Source organism: Oryza sativa, mitochondrion, assembly GCF_034140825.1.
Source record: "Oryza sativa Japonica Group mitochondrion, complete genome".
NCBI classification, from domain to species: Eukaryota; Viridiplantae; Streptophyta; class Magnoliopsida; order Poales; family Poaceae; genus Oryza; species Oryza sativa.
In genome coordinates, this window is record NC_011033.1 from 60377 (window position 1) to 77500 (window position 17124).

The 17124-nt window shown below is 43.8% G+C and overlaps 2 protein-coding genes and 4 non-coding genes across 6 annotated transcripts, besides 35 other annotated features; 1 reads left to right on the top strand and 5 right to left on the bottom strand.

The window, feature by feature from the left end:
- Positions 1-33: 33 nt before the first annotated feature.
- ccmC (cytochrome c biogenesis C) lies at positions 34-756 on the bottom strand. The gene is given in 1 exon segment: positions 34-756. A coding segment is annotated over 1 exon segment (723 nt).
- Position 84, bottom strand, in ccmC: a sequence feature (C to U RNA editing).
- Position 92, bottom strand, in ccmC: a sequence feature (C to U RNA editing).
- Position 101, bottom strand, in ccmC: a sequence feature (C to U RNA editing).
- Position 107, bottom strand, in ccmC: a sequence feature (C to U RNA editing).
- Position 133, bottom strand, in ccmC: a sequence feature (C to U RNA editing).
- Position 138, bottom strand, in ccmC: a sequence feature (C to U RNA editing).
- Position 143, bottom strand, in ccmC: a sequence feature (C to U RNA editing).
- Position 149, bottom strand, in ccmC: a sequence feature (C to U RNA editing).
- Position 182, bottom strand, in ccmC: a sequence feature (C to U RNA editing).
- Position 189, bottom strand, in ccmC: a sequence feature (C to U RNA editing).
- Position 209, bottom strand, in ccmC: a sequence feature (C to U RNA editing).
- Position 236, bottom strand, in ccmC: a sequence feature (C to U RNA editing).
- Position 258, bottom strand, in ccmC: a sequence feature (C to U RNA editing).
- Position 260, bottom strand, in ccmC: a sequence feature (C to U RNA editing).
- Position 284, bottom strand, in ccmC: a sequence feature (C to U RNA editing).
- Position 290, bottom strand, in ccmC: a sequence feature (C to U RNA editing).
- Position 294, bottom strand, in ccmC: a sequence feature (C to U RNA editing).
- Position 299, bottom strand, in ccmC: a sequence feature (C to U RNA editing).
- Position 306, bottom strand, in ccmC: a sequence feature (C to U RNA editing).
- Position 311, bottom strand, in ccmC: a sequence feature (C to U RNA editing).
- Position 321, bottom strand, in ccmC: a sequence feature (C to U RNA editing).
- Position 336, bottom strand, in ccmC: a sequence feature (C to U RNA editing).
- Position 339, bottom strand, in ccmC: a sequence feature (C to U RNA editing).
- Position 357, bottom strand, in ccmC: a sequence feature (C to U RNA editing).
- Position 399, bottom strand, in ccmC: a sequence feature (C to U RNA editing).
- Position 426, bottom strand, in ccmC: a sequence feature (C to U RNA editing).
- Position 458, bottom strand, in ccmC: a sequence feature (C to U RNA editing).
- Position 521, bottom strand, in ccmC: a sequence feature (C to U RNA editing).
- Position 530, bottom strand, in ccmC: a sequence feature (C to U RNA editing).
- Position 573, bottom strand, in ccmC: a sequence feature (C to U RNA editing).
- Position 578, bottom strand, in ccmC: a sequence feature (C to U RNA editing).
- Position 596, bottom strand, in ccmC: a sequence feature (C to U RNA editing).
- Position 642, bottom strand, in ccmC: a sequence feature (C to U RNA editing).
- Position 654, bottom strand, in ccmC: a sequence feature (C to U RNA editing).
- Position 681, bottom strand, in ccmC: a sequence feature (C to U RNA editing).
- Positions 757-990: 234 nt separating the features above from the next.
- orf183 lies at positions 991-1542 on the bottom strand. The gene has a single exon. It carries the CDS (start codon positions 1540-1542, stop codon positions 991-993), a length of 552 nt encoding a protein of 183 aa, YP_002000560.1.
- Positions 1543-3706: 2164 nt separating this feature from the next.
- Positions 3707-3780, bottom strand: trnI. The gene has a single exon. It is a non-coding gene; the product is annotated as a tRNA-Ile (tRNA).
- Positions 3781-4505: 725 nt separating this feature from the next.
- trnD lies at positions 4506-4579 on the top strand. Its single transcript has one exon. It is a non-coding gene; the product is annotated as a tRNA-Asp (tRNA).
- Positions 4580-4777: 198 nt separating this feature from the next.
- Positions 4778-4849, bottom strand: trnN. The gene has a single exon. It is a non-coding gene; the product is annotated as a tRNA-Asn (tRNA).
- A 4097-nt stretch (positions 4850-8946) lies between these two features.
- Positions 8947-9019, bottom strand: trnK. Its single transcript has one exon. It is a non-coding gene; the product is annotated as a tRNA-Lys (tRNA).
- Between the last annotated feature and the right edge of the window lie 8105 nt (positions 9020-17124).

The following is a 17124-nucleotide window of genomic DNA, read 5'->3' on the forward strand; positions in this document are numbered from 1 at the left end:
AGCGAGTGAACTAGGTTTTTATTTGAGAGCGAACTAGGTTTTTAGTGGTATTCCTTCTCGAGCTTCTATTTCTTCCGTTAAGGGAGATTCGGGAAAAGATGGAATAGGAAGACGTGTTTCCAGAACGAACAAGATACGGGTAGAGAAGGGGAAGTTAGCAAAGTTAGACAAGATTGGAATGGGCATAGGAACATGTATTGATGTACCAGATCGGCTAATACTCCCAGGTTGATGCGATGTATTCCACCAGTTGACTGGAGACTTTATTATTGGTATATCGATCGGTCCAGCACGGATTGAAATAGGAGCCGGTTCGACAGGAAGCTTTTGAAAACGCAGTGCACCCAGGTAAATAAGAAACAAGATGAATACAGAAGTTAAACGAGCATCCCACACCCGAAAGGTACCCCACATAGGCCTTCCCCGAAATCCCCCAGTCACTAACGTAAACAAAGTAGAAAAAGCACCAATTTCTGTACCGGTTCCGGAAGAGCGAAGAAAAAGGGGATGTTTTGTTAATGGGAACAAGGAACTGTTTATAGCTGTCGCGATATAAATAACTATACTCATCCGAGCCGCAGGAACATGTACATACGAAATACGAGAATTTCCACCTTGTTGAAGATCTGGTGGTGCTACCCGAAGACTTAAATGAATAGCCATCGCTGTTAAGAACAACCGAGATCCAATGAGAATTTGCGCGTAGCTTTTTGTCTTTGACATAAAAAAATAAGGTTGTAATAACGAAACTGACATTTTTTTTCCTTGCCTTGCAAGTGGAACAAGAAAGACTATATAGTGATTTTGATTCTATAAACAATCAAAGGATTTCGCATGCTTTCCATGGAATGACGGAATTCCCCTTGCTTAGTTTTCGCTCCGCTCGTGCGCGGCACTCCTTGCTTGCGGGGCGGCATATCGGAAAAAGAAGGATTGACTTTCTATACGGGCCCGTCCCCTAACTAACGATTATGCTGCTCTCGCCTTTTTTTAATCTTTTAGCTTTGGATCATCGCTAAGTCCCATTAATTGATCATAACGATATCGTGGAAATGCTGCACGGACCCATATATATAGAAAATAAACTCGAAGTAGTAAAAAAACTACAGTTACCGTCATAGACAATGATTCATTTGTGAATGCTAAATAATAGTTGCCCATAAGAAGATCCATTATTGGGTGAATGGAGAATGGATCCAAGGGGCTCGCCAAATCAGTTACTGGTCCTAAAGAATTTGTGCTTTCCGCATCTGATAAATAATTTGGGCTCTCATAGGTCACAGCATCAGCCAATAAATCCTGTGTCAACGGCTCAGGTTGGTTTACCGATGAGCCCGACGAGGAGAGCCTTTCACTCCCCGCTGGGCCTGGGCTCCCTGCGTCATTCCCATTGGCTGGGGCAGGTCCATCTCCCTCTTTCTCTAAAAGCTCTACAGCGCGAATAAGCCCTATGTATGGGCTCTGCGCTACTGTATCCAGATTTTTACTTGCGAAAAAATCCTCTATTTCCTGCTCTATACTTTTATCAAACCGGAGTCCCATAGCAAATACATATTTTTATGCTCCCTCTACTTCAATGAAAGCTCCTCCTACTACTCCCCCTTATCCTTCTCACTCGTCGTTTCGTTGGTCTTTTATATACCCATTTTCATTCCATTTGGACCCCTGGCAAATTCGAACTTTCGTTGAAATTGTCTCTATTCATATGTATGAAATACATATATGAAATACGTATGTGGAGTTCCCGAGAATTTCATGTGATTTAGTAAACAGAATATAGATTCCATAATTGCTAGATCGATCTGTAGGGATTGATGAAGAGTGAGCTGATAATGGAATTTTTCTTCGATAAACAGGAAACTTAAGATTAAGATGCTCCGGAATGGAAATGAGGGAATGTCCACAATACCCGGATTTAGTCAGATCCAATTCGAGGGATTTTGTAGGTTCATTAATCAAGGCTTGGCAGAAGAACTTGAGAAGTTTCCAACAATTAAAGATCCAGATCACGGAATGGATACGAAATCTAGAGGCGGCAGGTAAACTAGGGAAACAGAAACTATTGTTTTTGGTGAATTATCAGTGTGCAGATGAATTTCATCCACTGCTATTGAAGAAGCTTTTAGAGGGATATCTTGTCTTGTCGGACTAAGAGCTCTTATCTCTTTCTTTTCCCACGGTAACTAGAGATTGAATAATAGAAGCCTGATTCAATAATAGAAGCCAGATTCAATATCATAAGAAAATAGAGATTGTAGCGTAGAGTCAGGCTATCCCATGTGTGCAATAACAGCTTTGGGATCTTTCCTGTTAATGATGAATAGCTTGCCTCAACAGAGAATCAGAATTCTTTTTATTCGGTATAACAACCTTAAAAACGAATCGATCTAGATGCCCCGCTCTTGCCATCTTTGATGGAATTGAATCATCAACTGACTTACTTGAGGAATAAAAAAATCTGCAGCTTTCGATTCTTGTCTATCGGATTCTATTGAGAAGAAGGGACAACCATCCATCCTCCCCGAAACTAGTTTAGTGCCTGAACGAGATTGGTGGCACTTATGACGAGAAAACAAACTCTTTCTTCTGTTCAAAAGCTAGTAGTGCCGTAGTGCCAATCTACTCCGAAGAACAAGCTTCTTTGCAAAACTACTTTCTTCTACGGAGCTACCTCCGTCTCACTCTTGTACCGAATGCTACCTGGCATAACATCCTTACTTAAATATCTTCCGCTCTCCAGACTTCAACAGTGCCATCTTCCAGTAGGAAGAGAATCTTTTCATCCTCCCACCCAACCAAGTAGGCTTCTTTTCTATAAGAAATGCTGTCGATATTTCCTGCTAAATCCTGCTTATCCAATAAGTTTCGGATATCTATATCCTGGAGTAAGAAGGATTCACCTTCTTTTTAGTGGTGTTCCTTTATAAAATTTTTTAACGTTAGGGCCCCCAATGAATGTTTTCACTAACACTTGTGATAAACTCATCATCAAAAGTAAATCCTCTTGTTCTTTGAGCCAATACACAGCTATCCCTACCGGATTATTATTTTCAATCAACTCTTCCAGCCCTAGATATCCTCTATCACACTCCATATGAACTAGCTTATACATGAAAGCAGGAAAAGCCAATTCATTTATTCTCTAATAATAAATTACCGATAAAGGGTAGTTGTTTCGTAGGGATAATACCCTTATTAATTGATCCTTACGGAATGGAAGTAAGCCCCTTGTTCATAAGATCAAGAAAGTACGAGCGTCTTTCGAAGATTGGAAAATCTCCCATACTTGGAGAGAAGCAAACCAACCGGCCGATTTGCAATTGACTATGCTTAGTAGTTGACATCTTTGGTCAACACATTTTCCCTTCCATTTTGTAAAGTTAGTAGAAGAGGATAGATCCGGTAAATTGTACATACGAATGTCAATCTTAATTTTTGTAGATTAATACACTGGTAGGGGTCGATCAGGCAAATCCCAAAGCTGACCCCCGAACAGCTGCCGGACTGCTCTACTGATCTTCTCTCTCTTCAGACTCGCTGAACCTTCTCAAAGACTCCTTTTGTACTGAGAACACAATTCACCTTCTCACAAGAAGGCAAACCTTGTACGTTGATCGAATCTTCTTTCGCATCCAGAAGAGAGGCTGTGGGCTATCCGAGAGAGTGGTTCAGGTGACTACCGGAGTCATTGATTAAGCAGGTCAGATGGGCTTAGTAGGGCTCGAACCTACAATATCACCGTTATGAGCGGTACGTTTCAACCAATTAAACTATAAGCCCAATCGGATCTCTACATGCCGGGAAGAGCGGACAGAAAGAGGAGACCTTTGCTCTATCTCCTTCTTCCTCTTCCCGGGGCCCCAGAGGGGTTCTTTGGCAAGCCCTATTAAAGAAGCTAAGTGACGAAAGTCACTCAAGTAGTGAGTTTGAGAGTGACCGTTAGGGCGACCACTTGTACTTATAGGCCTTGGCGACCTATAGTCTTGTTACGCAACACAGCTTCACTCGATTCAGTAAATCAATAGTTCAAACCAGCCCACTAATAGCTTAGATAGTGGCCCTTCCACTTTGGTATAGTTGACCCTACCTATTGACTCAAGGTAAGACCTCTGACTCAAGGTTCATAGGAAGGGGGAACCCAGACGTAGTGGGATGTAGGCTTCAGTTGTTTTGGTACTTTTTCACTACGTCTTATTATTTTTTTTGTAACCGGCTTTTCACCGGCAGGTCAGTAGGCCTTTTAGAAGGCGAACAAACGAAAGTTCTCAGCGGGCGCTAGCGCTATCTTGTTCGCTTTTGTCAACTGAAGTCGCGCGTAGCGCCAACTAACTGATAGCTGATAGAGCGCGGAGCCCCGAGTCTAAGTGAGCAGAGCCATTTCTTTCTACTGTCGTCAAAAGAAAATAAAAGTACTAAAGGCGAAGGGCATTCTGTTGTACAGCTACTTTGGTATAGTTACAAAGGTAACCGGTAGGTGACTGTTGAATCGACAGTAGTTACGAAAGGGGGAAATAGCTCAGTTGGTTAGAGTGCTGGTCTGTCACGCCAGAAGTCGCGGGTTCGAACCCCGTTTTCCCCGCCCGATCTTCCTCTTCCTGCCCGACTCATTTTGTCTTCACTGGAAGCTGCTGATCCCAGCGTAGCATTCAAGACAATTGTTCCTTCTTCGGTCTCCCCCTCCACCCCCTTCGTTTGTTGTGGGTCGCGTCTCACCGCAGGCACTTAATGAATGAGTGAAGATCTTCCTTCCCCCCTTGTGTCTTACCAAGGACTGAGTTCCCACTTGTGGCGAAAAAAAAGTCTACCATCCCACCCGGCCTCCCCCCGGGGGGTGAAGGTTCCTCTCGGAGACTGCCAGTCTACAAGAAGCTGGCAGAGCTTTAGCCATTGGACCACATCCATCCATCCTCCTACCTAAACAGTGACGCCTTTTCTTGTTCGTTCTTCGAATTGCGCTAGTGGAGACTAATTCCATCCGGCTAATGAAGATACTACCCCAGTCTTCCCATTCATTCCCAGTGGATCCTTCTTATCCCTTTTCATTGAACGAACCAAACAAGCAACGGATTGAGCGCACTAGCGCGAAAGTGTTAGCACGCGCATCCGTTTTCTTGCTCCTATACGAGAGTGAGGAATAGAAATCCTACAATCAACTTCCCACTTTTGATGTCCCGTTTGACGATTCTGCTGCGTCTTTAGAAAAAAAAGGAGAAGGACAACAGGGGTCGCTAGTCAGAAAAGCTATAACTGTCAATTCGAATTCTGAATGAATCAAATCTCCCCAAGTAGGATTCGAACCTACGACCAGTCAGTTAACAGCCGACCGCTCTACCACTGAGCTACTGAGGAAGAACGGACTTAAGGAAGCTGACTCTCGTTCTTTGGACCCCGCAGACCGAAAAGAAAAAAAGTTCGTCACTTTTTCTCTTTCACATACACCGGGAGAAAGGGTGACGATAGCGATCCCCTTTGCCTCCCCGGCCGGGGAGCCCCCAGGACAAGGGGGGCGGCGGTCAACCATCAACTCTCGATATGCATATTGATCAATCGATCTCCGCGTCCTGCCAGTTCGCTAAGTAGACTCACTCTACCGAGGGGCAACTAAGGTTGGTTCCTGCCAATTCCCTTGCTGATCAGCAAGTATGAGAGAGGACTCTCTCTGTCTCTCCGAGTTTCAACTACTAAGTGAAGTTAAGTAGCACTTCAGCTATTCTAAATGTGAATAGATTCCGTTCCCCGATCAAGCAAGCAGGAGAAGGTGGTCCTTTCATCTCTCTGTCTGCTCCATGCTCTATAGCCTAAGGATCATAAGCTGGTTTAATGCTAGAAAAAAGGAGATCTGCCTAATCATTTCGGTAGATGAAGTAGTGGGAGGTCACGAAGAAAGTAAGGGGGCGTGTTAAGTTGAGAATTTCGAACATTGTAGCATCCTTTTGACGGTTGGGCTTTGAGTTGATAACTTTTAAGAACTCTTAATATGAAAATACACATCATAAAATGACGCATCGAGCGAGACCATTCTGTTTCATTGTGAATGAAAGACGTTTTCGTCCAACAACATCTACTCATATCCAGCTTCGTGTCATTTTTGAACACTGCGATCAGCAAGCAGCAAGCGGGGGAGAGTCAAGTCAAGTACAACACAGGACTGACGGGGTGGGGCGCGCCAAAGCAACCCGGGACCCCGGGGGGGTCACTACAAAAGCGCTGGCGCCTTCTTTTTCAGGTGAAAAACTACGCTTCAAATAAAGCTAAGAAAAAGAAAAGGGCTGCGCTAATGGCAAGGAGCAAGAAAAGGGGCTCGAAATCCGATAAATCGAATACCTCCTGGCTTCAGTTATGAGAGAGAACTCCAAGGCAGGATAAAGACTGAGTTGGATTCAGCGGGAATGAAACAACATTCATGGAATGAGTTGAGGCAAAACCTCCTGCTCTTTTTGAGAGTCAGGGGCAAGCCCGGCCTAGCGCTTTAAAAAGGGCTGTCTGCATTACAGGATTCACAAAATAATAGTAAAAACTAGGGGCCACGTAGACTATTCTGAGGTGGTATGCTAAATCCATGATCAACTGATGTAGCTAGTGTGACTAAAGCAGCAGCTATTGGCTTAACTGGTTCTAAACTCTCCCACCCGATAAAGGAATTGAAAGACTACCCCGGGCCACGTAGACTATTCCCTTCCGCGGACATTCTTTTTTAGTCTAGAAGGAAAGTAGCAAAGCCGAACGCAAATACACATGCAAATTGCGTCGACTACCTCATCACTGTCCAAAATGGGGATACCGCTATTCATACATGGATGGACGAGGGACTCCGCTGACAACATCAGTAGATGACTTTTCTCTTTTCTCGCGGAATGCTATTAACGTTGGAAAAAACACAGCGCTCAAACTCACCCGGAGGGTGATAGGTAGAAGCATTAGTACCTAACGGAGCGGTATCTAACCAAAAAGGGAGGTGATGTTCTTTTTATAAACAGGATGGAGCATGGCTTCCTTTCTTCTTAGATACATTTCATTCATTCCATTTCTCTATAGTTTACACCAGAACATCTTGCGAATCCTGACAGATCTCGAAAAGGGTGGGGGCACTAGAACCAAATCTACATACACATCGAAACTTCCTATCTCAGCCAAGCTAGCACCTTCATTCCACCAATGCATTGTACGACTCTCCACCCTCCGCCTCGCCTTTTCCTCCCTCATGAAATCCAAATTTCCCGCAATGAAATTCGATTTCGTTCATGTCGGGCAAAACGGCCCTGAGATCCGGGACTGGTAAAACATGGGTGCCCAATTTTATTTTCCGTGCTCCACCTTAGTGCCCTTATGAAGGCGACGGGGAGTCCTTAGCCTTTGAACCAAACTCTAGGGAACGCTCAATTGCCTGACGTCTCAACTGCAATGGTGAACTCAGTGACATACACTGAAATGGATTGCATCTATTGTTCCAAACAAGGCTGATATTAGCAGGGCAAGCCCTTCCATGCAATTTCTTGCTTCGCTCTACAGACGAAAGTGCCGGATAGTCAATGGTAACCAGAGGATCTATGGTTTTCGAGAGAAGGTAATTGGAAAAACGATTCATTCCTTTGCTTTCTTTCAGATATATATTCAATAAGATGATCTGACCTTACCTGAAAACTAGATTCATGAAGAAGCCCAAAAAGTGCCGGGCTTAGTGCAGCCCAGTTCCTAGCCAGTGTTCAGTTATTTTATCAGAGCAGTCCTCCAGTGCGAGTTCCCTTTAAGCTGCTCTCTATTTGAAGCCAAAGTCACTATTTCTATCTTTCCTGTTATTTCGTACCTAGTAGAGTAGTATATATATTATATATGGAGAATACCAAAAAGCTATCAATTACGCATAGGAGTTGTATAATAAAGGGCCCTGACTTGTTGAAGTGCTTATTTTTTAGAGAGATTGACTTTTATTTTTGACCAGTGTGGGGTTCTGCCATGGATATTCGGTCCACTCCAGAATTCCATTCATTTTGCAAACGTAACTCGATTGACTCAATTCACAAACGGCAAGGAAGTCAAAAGTTACGCTTACAGGTCGTACGACAATTGCTTCTCTTCCGGGACTACATACATCTTTTCTTTAACAACTACCATACAAGCTATTCGCTTAATACATGCTAGTAGGTAGGCTGGTGGTGGAGTATTTATTTGCGTCTTTTTTGGTCTGTCTGTATTTCGGTTTTGGGATGGTGCGAATCCATCTATCCACCATTCTTTTATCTTTCAGTAGTGTCAACCTCAGTTCTGGTTCTTTATCTTGGAATACTCTCCGTTGTCCTGGAAGCAATGCTTGAAAGAAAGCGTAAGGAAGCGTCAAATCAGTATGATGTATTGGCAAAGCCAGTAAGAAGGGAATCGAAAGTAGATAGGGACTCCCACTGTAGATGTGGTTTTATACCTTGATGAATTGGTACCTTATAGCATAGCGAATTTACTTTTCTTTCAAAAGGATACATCAACCTGTAGTGAACCGGGCCACCGAGCTTGCTTTTACCGCTCTTACAGCTCTCTCTCTTCTTTTTTATGGGTAGTTAGGCCAGGAAAGAGAAAGAGGAATGTACCCATTTCTATTTATCCATTCTCATAGAAAGTACCAAAAATGTTTTTGAATGTATGGAGCAGTTGATATCTTCAAGAGTCAAATCCTTTTCTTGCCCCCATAAAAAGAAAAAAATCGTTACGAGCGGTCCCCTCAATCTCCAAAATGGAATTGAAAAGCTCCAATTTAAATAATGGTACCGGGCCCAGGGAAGAATCATTCTTTGAATCATCCAGATCTATCAATTTGCGAATTCAATAAAAAACGGACTGATCCTCAGAATACACCATCATCTTTCGAAGTGCGCAGTCAATACTATGTTATATGAAAAGAAACAAGTCAAAGAGTAAAGGCTTCGCCCTTCAATACCACACTTCCAATCGAAATTCCTACGAGATTGACGTTCGAAGAAAAAGACATGGTTTGATAGAAACTTGAAGTGGGTATCAAATAAGCTGGAATGAATGGTATCAATTTCTTCTTTTCTATACTGAATCTGCTTCGGTATCTCTTTCTTCCTTCCCTTCTGTAAACCAAGCAGTGACTAGCCTCTGGCACTCACTTTCCAAAGCACCAATTGACTTGCTTTCAGAACAACCCTGATCAGTTATACCAGCCACCCGTACTATGTACGCCATTCCCAACGCGGAGCGCCTTTATTTTCGTATTGAACTCCGCTAGGAAGAAAAAGTTAGACCGTAGCCTTGTCGAACAACCTCGTTTCTCGCTTTTGTCGATTGACTCGTACCGAGCCAGTCTGATCTCCTTTATACTTACCTCAAACAACGAGCGAAGTCGAGATGTTGATGAGAAAGGGGCGAGTCTCAAGGCCAAAGAGTGCTCTTTGAAGGCTACTATGCATCCTTACGAATACAAGAGTGGTTTTTTTTGGGTATAGCAGGACTTGAACCTGCGACCATTAGGTTAAAAGCCCAATGCTCTACCAACTGAGCTATACACCCGATTTTACAAGAAGAGAAGGCTTGGTGCGGAAAAGAAAAGAGGGCGGCCTGGCCCCTTTTCTTCTTATCATATCACAAGGGCGCGGCTCCGTATGGGGCTCGTACTGCGGAGCTAGTCTGGGAGTCCTTTCCACTCATTGAGGATTCTATCTAAAAAAGAAGGTCAACGGGGGAGACTACAGTAGCTCGAACTCAGACTATCTACGAAAAAGGTAAAGTCGTCTTTCCTAGGGTTCGACCGAAAGGAGCTGTGTTCTATGGTTTGACGTTGTGGAGGTCCAGCACTCTTCTAAACGAAGAAAGAGGGGATTCGCGCTACCTCCTACTCCTACAGAAGATCGATTGGCGCGAACTTCCGATCTATTCCTTATTCATTGTTGCCGACCCTTACATCATCATAAAGAGAATCAAGATATCCCAAGAACCCGGATGAATGACTAGCGCTCAAGAACAAGCAAGGGATGAGCGCACGGGAGCGACGTTGCTTGTTGCTTTATTATCACATTAGAGAAGCGGAACCTCCAAGCTCAGACATCTCGAACTCAGAAACTACCTTTCTATCCCACCCAGCTCCTCCGGCATCGGAAGCAGAACTACCTGACCGAAGGAGATAGACAGGAAGGGAAGACGGTCATACAAAGGCCGAATAAAGCTCTCTTGAAGCTGCATCTGAATAGACCTAGAGTCACTCAGTACATACGAACCCTTGAATAAATAAGAATTGAGAAGTATGAAATGTGGGCATCATAACAAAAAAAGAAAAAGACCGAACCAGTAAGACTAATGTATACTTATTTATACCTTTGAGAGGTCCACTTAGACTATTATGATTTTCTCTTTAGCTACGTAGGTTATATAAGATTCAATTCAATCTAACAAGCGGACTGGACTACCTTCGGCTACTACAAGATATTTAGAAACCAAAGAAGCTGAGCCTACTTTACGCACTTAAGGCAGCAGCAGATGAGGAAGAAATGGGCGATGATAAAGGGCGCCCCTTGGCATTTCCTGTGGGGGAGTCTGATTGATCCAATCACGACGAATGATGTCAACCCCCTCTTTTGCGCCTAACTTGACTCTGATTCCCCCACTATGAGAGCTGATCCAGGGGCTAGTTCGGCCTCACTTGTCGGAGACTGAACTACCGCTCGCTTACTTGCTGATCAAGGAGGTCATTTCCACTTACTCTAAGCATAGAAGGAAGAAGATTGAAAAACTAACAAACAAATTGTCTTCAGCCCTACTTACTTACTTATAGGCTGACTTGGCCCAGGAAACAAGGTTCTATTAGGCTTGCAGGGCTGCTGCTCTTTGAAAGACGAGGTCTAGTGGAAGAGGCGGGTCGGGCAAGTTGAGTACTCAGATTCGGCGCTTGCTTGACATCTCTCTTTGAATCTGAAACCTGACATGACCATTGATTCCGCCTCCATTGCTGGAAAGGATAACGATGGATCTTTAGCTAGCTCATAGGCAGAGGAAAGGTATAGTCTCGTTAACAGATAAGGAAAAGTGGATCCGCTACTAAATACGTTGTGGAGCCGTGTTCTCCGGGGTAAATACTGGTTTGAGGGTTCTTGGGATGGGTTCTATGTTGCTGCCCATTCATTTCCTATTAATAAGGAGATATGTAAAGCCAGTCATTCTATTAAAGAGAACTTCCAGTGGCGGATTGGAGATGGTAATTCGGTGCGATTGTTATAAGACCCTTGGCTCGGTGGGACTGCATTGAATAGAAGGCCTATTCCTATGAACATGTCAGAGCTGTTGGAAGGTTTGTCTCTCTCCCACTATCTCATTCCTAATAGGGATTGGCATCTTAGTTTATTAGCTTTTTTTCTCCCTGATGAGGTGGTGCGAGAAATTTCAGCTGTACCAATTTCTAGAAGCATCTGTTTTGATACTTTGACATGGGGGTGGTGCATAAGGGGAAGCAGCCACCTATTCTTTTTGGTAGACCATTTTCAAATACTGCTAATGCTTATATCAATTGCAGGTCGGGAGCCATGGAAATTTATTTTGGCGTTCATTGCTCTCTTCACTGACTCGACTGAAAAAATCTTTTTTGATAAGCTCTTTCGAAGGCCAAAGCTACTTTCCTTTTTAAAGGCAGACCGATAGTAATGGCCGGGTCCCATCTCTAGGATTAAACGATCATCCTCGTTGTTTTACATTTGGAAAAAAAAGGGGTTTCTCCTTGTCGGCCTAGAATGGGATGATCTGCTACATTTGCTTTTACTGGGTGATCTTACTGATGAGATAAGCTCGTTCAGCAAGCGGGATGCAGTTGAGAAGCTATATAGTTGTGCTTGGTCCTGGCTGTCTGAGATGTGTATCTTGTGATGAACAACCAGACTTCTCCCTGTGTTTCAGTGATTTGCTCATAGGTGCGAAGCGGGGTTATTTGATTGAAAAGTGTAGTGTGGTCCTGGCTGGAAGGTCAAAGACTTACTTTGGTTTTTCATATTATCATATAGAAAGAAACATAGCGTAGCGATTCGTACGCGTTGCGTCTTAGACATCCGAGCTCCTGGCTCATCAGAAGGTAGGCTAGCTAAACTATATCCTTAACACATGCATGTCCAAAGAGATGGCGATGGCAGTCTCTCTCTTTAAAATCGAGATTGTGTGGGTGTTCAGTATCACACAGTGGTTGGTGTGGTGAGGGAGTGGAAAAGCTAAAGAGGTTGCCGTTCATATATCGGTCTAATAAGTGATCGAGTTCCGTTAAAGGCCTATGGTTTAACACCGTGCCTTTCCACTTTTCCGAAGTGGTATGCTTAACCGCATCCAGTTCTCTATTTTCGTTTATAGTTTATCTGTGTTCAGTCAAATCTGCGAACTCGACTAGATATTCTGCACATTCCAGTTTACCTTTTTAAATCTTTTTTTTAACGCCCCGAGCTACTACTCTGTAGATTAACTAGTGTCTCCGATTGCTTGGATGAACAGAGCTCTCTTCTCTCCCAATATGTTTATTTGACGGAGTCTAGTGCGTATTCATTTTCTTCAGGTCTTGGATTCAAAAGGTTTTCCGGTGTAGGATTCTTCCTACCCAACTTTGGCCATTGAAGAATGAGTCGAGCAGTCGTCCGCATAGCCTACCCTGGGATTGAGCTTATGAGTAAGGAAGAGACGAATGGTTACGTATCCTAATCTAGTAGCAGGATCGACAGTGAAAGTCCTTTTTCACCCAAGCAAAAGACGGACCTGAGAGTGCGCTCTATGCGGCAGAGAATGACCATGTTGAGGAAGAACGGAGCGAAAAGACCATAAGGCCCATTCTCAACGTCCATTCTACTATGATCACATCGACGTCATATTTCGAATCCTTCTTTGCTTGTGGGACTCCGACCCTCTGAAACTCTCCTTTCCTGATCCTTTGCTTTACATCACCTGTCCTCTCGTTGTAGTCAAGGGAAGAAGAAGATTGGTGTGATAAGCCAGGCAAGACGTTGGTATGAAATACCCTAAGTAAAGAAGGCATGCCCGAGCAATGAAAGAAACCTCTCAACTACAGCTTTGTGAGCCCAAAATCTGCAATCTTAGGTACAAAATCACTCCCCAACCAACCCACCGAACTAACTCCATACGTTCATCATTCTGTACGCCTATCTTAACAAAGGGCTAGCCAGACCCTCTAAACTAAGTGTCTCTTCGCTAGAAAAAAGTCAGTCCTGATCAAAAGTAGTCCTATATGAAGGTTCAGTCTCTTTGCCCTCTGTACCGTACTCCGGTATTGTTGCATATGAAGCTCTTTTACAAAAAATAGGGTAAAACGTGTAGTATGCTACAAGCCTATAAGTTCTACCTAGTTGGCTGGTAGAGGTATTTCCAAAGTTCATCCTTTATTTAGCCCGACACGTCCTTTCTGCTAGTTAACTGTTCGCATTGCTACTGTCAAAGAGCCCAAGAGAGAAGAAAGAGTAGCTTGTAGAGCTGGGAAAATGTGCCGAAGAGAGTGGTTTAGGCTTCCGGGCTCACAGACTTTGCTAACTAAATCCCAGGGGAAGGCTTACTAAATAGAGGAGTAAAATAGGGAAAGGCTGACTAAAAGGAGAAAGGTAACTTTCAACCCGGTCAAAAGATCTCACTAGGAAGAAAGGGGGAGTGAAAGAGTTGAATACCCACCTACATGAGAAACTAGACTGACTGGCAAAGAGGGTTTTCTAAGGACATCCTTGAGTACCAATGTGCATACTCTTCCTTTCCTGTCTACTTGGTTAGAGAAAGGAGCTATTACGTCGACCATCATCAATGAAAGAGCTAATTCTCGGCTTCATGCTTGGCTTTTTCAAATACCGGGTAAGGTTCTCTCCACTGAGGGGGCTAAATAAAGTAGAAAACGGAACTAGGTCTACTTCCTCGCTTTAGTCTCCTTTTCTTTTCCTAGCTTTTTCACTCCACTGGGCTGAAAAGAGTTGAAGGAAGGTACGAACGGTAAAGAATTGAATTGAGAGGAACTATATGAATCTCCAGAGGAGAAAGCAAGAGAGCTTACATTTCAACTAGCTGCCAAACAAAAAGAACTGTAGGGCGACCAGCCTCTTAGACGAGCATGAACTGAGACAGGACTTCAAATCCTGAAGTGGATTCGAACCCAGGGCCTTTGGCGAGTTCGGAGAACAATGAGTTATAGTAGAGGAAACCTGATCCTAGTCTTTGAAGCAATTAAGCTTTAGGGTTAGGGAATGACTCCTCAACTCGGTTCTTTTAGGGGCACCGCTTCCATGGCGTGCTGAAGGCAAAAAGCCGGAAACGCACGAAGAGAAGACTATTCTATATAATATGAAAAGAAAGAAGTCTCTTTCCACACTCGTAACCTAGAAAAGGTGTAATTAATGGGAGTCGATACAGATTGGGTGTAGTGAAGAATCGAGATGCCATGTAGAACAAAGAGGCGCTGGTCTGGGCCTATTTACAAGCGAACCCGCTCTATGACGGCTAAGTTACATGCACACCCCCATTTTGAAGGCTTAGTTACACGTATAATAGTCTGCTTGCTCTCATGTTTAGCTGTGTACCCATTTTGGGGCTTTACTCTTTCATGATGGAACGAGGAGCTTGAGTTGATTTGCGGCAGCAGCGGCAAGCTTGTGTCGACTGCAGACAACTTGAATCCGTTAGCAACGGTAGTGCGAAGCAGCTTGAACTGACTTGTTCTAGCCATTGGCCGGCTCCAGTCGACTTGAACTAGCAAAGAGAAGCTCATGTCGACCCGCGGGGGCAGTAACACGTTCACGTTGACTCTTGTCAGTCTCAAGCCTGAACTGCACATATTGAAACTTCAAGAAAGCTCAAACTCGATGAGTGCTAATTAAGCATAATTCAAGTCAGGCATGCCAGTATGAAGAATCAAAAAATTGCAAATTTGCTGGTTCAAAGAAAGTTCAAACTGACCTGTCCCATCTCAACAAGTTTCTATTTGACAGACCCCAACCAAAAGGAACCTGGATTAGCTTTTTTTAAACCTTGAAAAGAAATTCAACAAGATTGGACGTGGCTTAGGCTTTTCGTGCACTAACACATGTCAAGACTGGTACAGCTTTTTCTTTTCCTGTATTAACTCGTGTCACTCATGCACATGTACTAATCAGTTAATACATTCAAACACATGAAAAATGAAACAGATTCAATAGAAGAACTCACAGCCAAAACAAGCGAAAGAGGAAGGGCGGAACATGGATTGCCTTTTTTTCCTAACTATCAGAAGGTCGTTGCTGTCTTTTTCGCATTGGATTTCTTTCACGAGACTCGGAAATCAAGAGGATGGGAACGACTACTGCTCAAACGCATCGGACTGAAAAGGAGGGAGACTCTCAACCAGAGCCGTTAGCAGAGGAAATCTTTCTGCCTGGATCTGGAAAGGTCCGTGCCGACGACTTCTGTCACAATCCAGATCTTAACGACAATATGCATTTCTCAAGACTGAATGATATTCTCGTCTTTGAGAGAAATCTTCGTGCTTATCGATTTCCTTACTTGGATGATTTGGCAGTTACACTATCAGTTTCATCCATAGCTGATCGATATACATCTCGGGCAGTACGAACGAACGACTTCCAATAGAGCGTCGATCTATCCAAATTTAGATAGAACGGAAATAGACTTGTAAGGAACAGCCGTCGAGGCAGTACGACCAGTAGCCTATGGCACCAATAAAAGACAGGAAGGGACTAGATAGACTTTGAATAGCTCAAACCCGAAAGAACACACGTTTTGCGAATCGACCGAACCAGATGAAATGCCATTGAAGGAACGTTGAATGCGATAGGGGCGGTAGTATCTACATCCCATCTGATGATGAAATTTATCCCAACGGAAGCAGGAGTGGGAGTAGAGTCCGGTCACCATAAAATGGCGAGGTTATGTTATTTGATGTCTCTGAAGGGGAAGAAGGGGCTTGTGGCAGCAGTTGAGAAGGAAGAGGTGATATAAGAGGATCCATGGGACGAACCGAGAGAAGGCGAAAAGGTAAACCGTTAGACCCCCGAAGCCAAGCAGAAGGAAAAGAAAATGAGTGAGCCGACTGAAGAAGTGGAAAAGTGGGAGGTGCTTCCGGGAAAATTCGTAAACATTGATTGCGGGTAGAAGAAGGGAAAGGGAGATGAGTGTGAGGGAGCCCTTTTCACCATTATTAATGAATTTTTCCATTAGACCTAGCTCTTGAAAAAGTAATGGAACATGCAGATGGGCAGCAACTCTTCTTTTACGCTAGGTATGCCGGTGATCTAGTGTTTAAGGTTTTGGATTTAGGACCTAGATGTCATCGAATGAATGCTCGGTATACTTGCTTTCGGAAGGAAGCTAATCTGAACACTGAATCTAGAAGAAAGAAGCTTTTCTATTTTGAGAGATGAATTCAAAGAGAGAAGGTTGTAGAAGGTAAGTAATCCGATGCGCGTTCAAATCCAACAAGAACGTCTAATGAAATGACGGAAGATGCATATTATTCTCTCGTAGCTGGGGCTAAGAACGATCCTCTTATCCAACTTTCTGTCTGTCCCAAAACCGAACCTTGCTTCTGCTTCTACTTGACCGGTGCTTGCTTATTACTGGCATTAGTTAGTAGCCTAGCTAGCGCCCTTCTGTGCTATTAAGCATATCTTGCAAACCTACTGAATGTTGAATCTCGATTGATGTCAGAAACCAACCGTAGAAAGAGAGGTCGAAGCACCTGATCACTCGTTCAGCTCGTTTTTCGCTCGTGCCTGTATGGAATGCATAAGTCATTGTGTTTTGGCGGTGGAGAAGTACAGAAGTAAACAGTGTGTTAGTATTTAGTTGTGCGAAGCGTTGTTGCCAAGACTTACTCAACTCACGACTTTCACCTGCTTCCGGTGACAACTACCACTCTCTTATGAATGGGAGGGTAGAGTACCAAGACATAGGGATTAGCCAGCGAAGGCGGTTTATTTAGTACCTTTACTTGGTAAAGCATGAGAGGTGTGCCATCTTTTGCCGAAAGTGAAGAACTCGAGCGCTTGCGAGCCCAATTTGATAGCGCCAGGGCCGATTTAAACGCATCCTTAGCGGAACAAGGCTTCACTCCTAAAATGAAATCGTTAGGGACCCACGCTCAATCGTCTCCGCGCAGTCAGTCCCTCG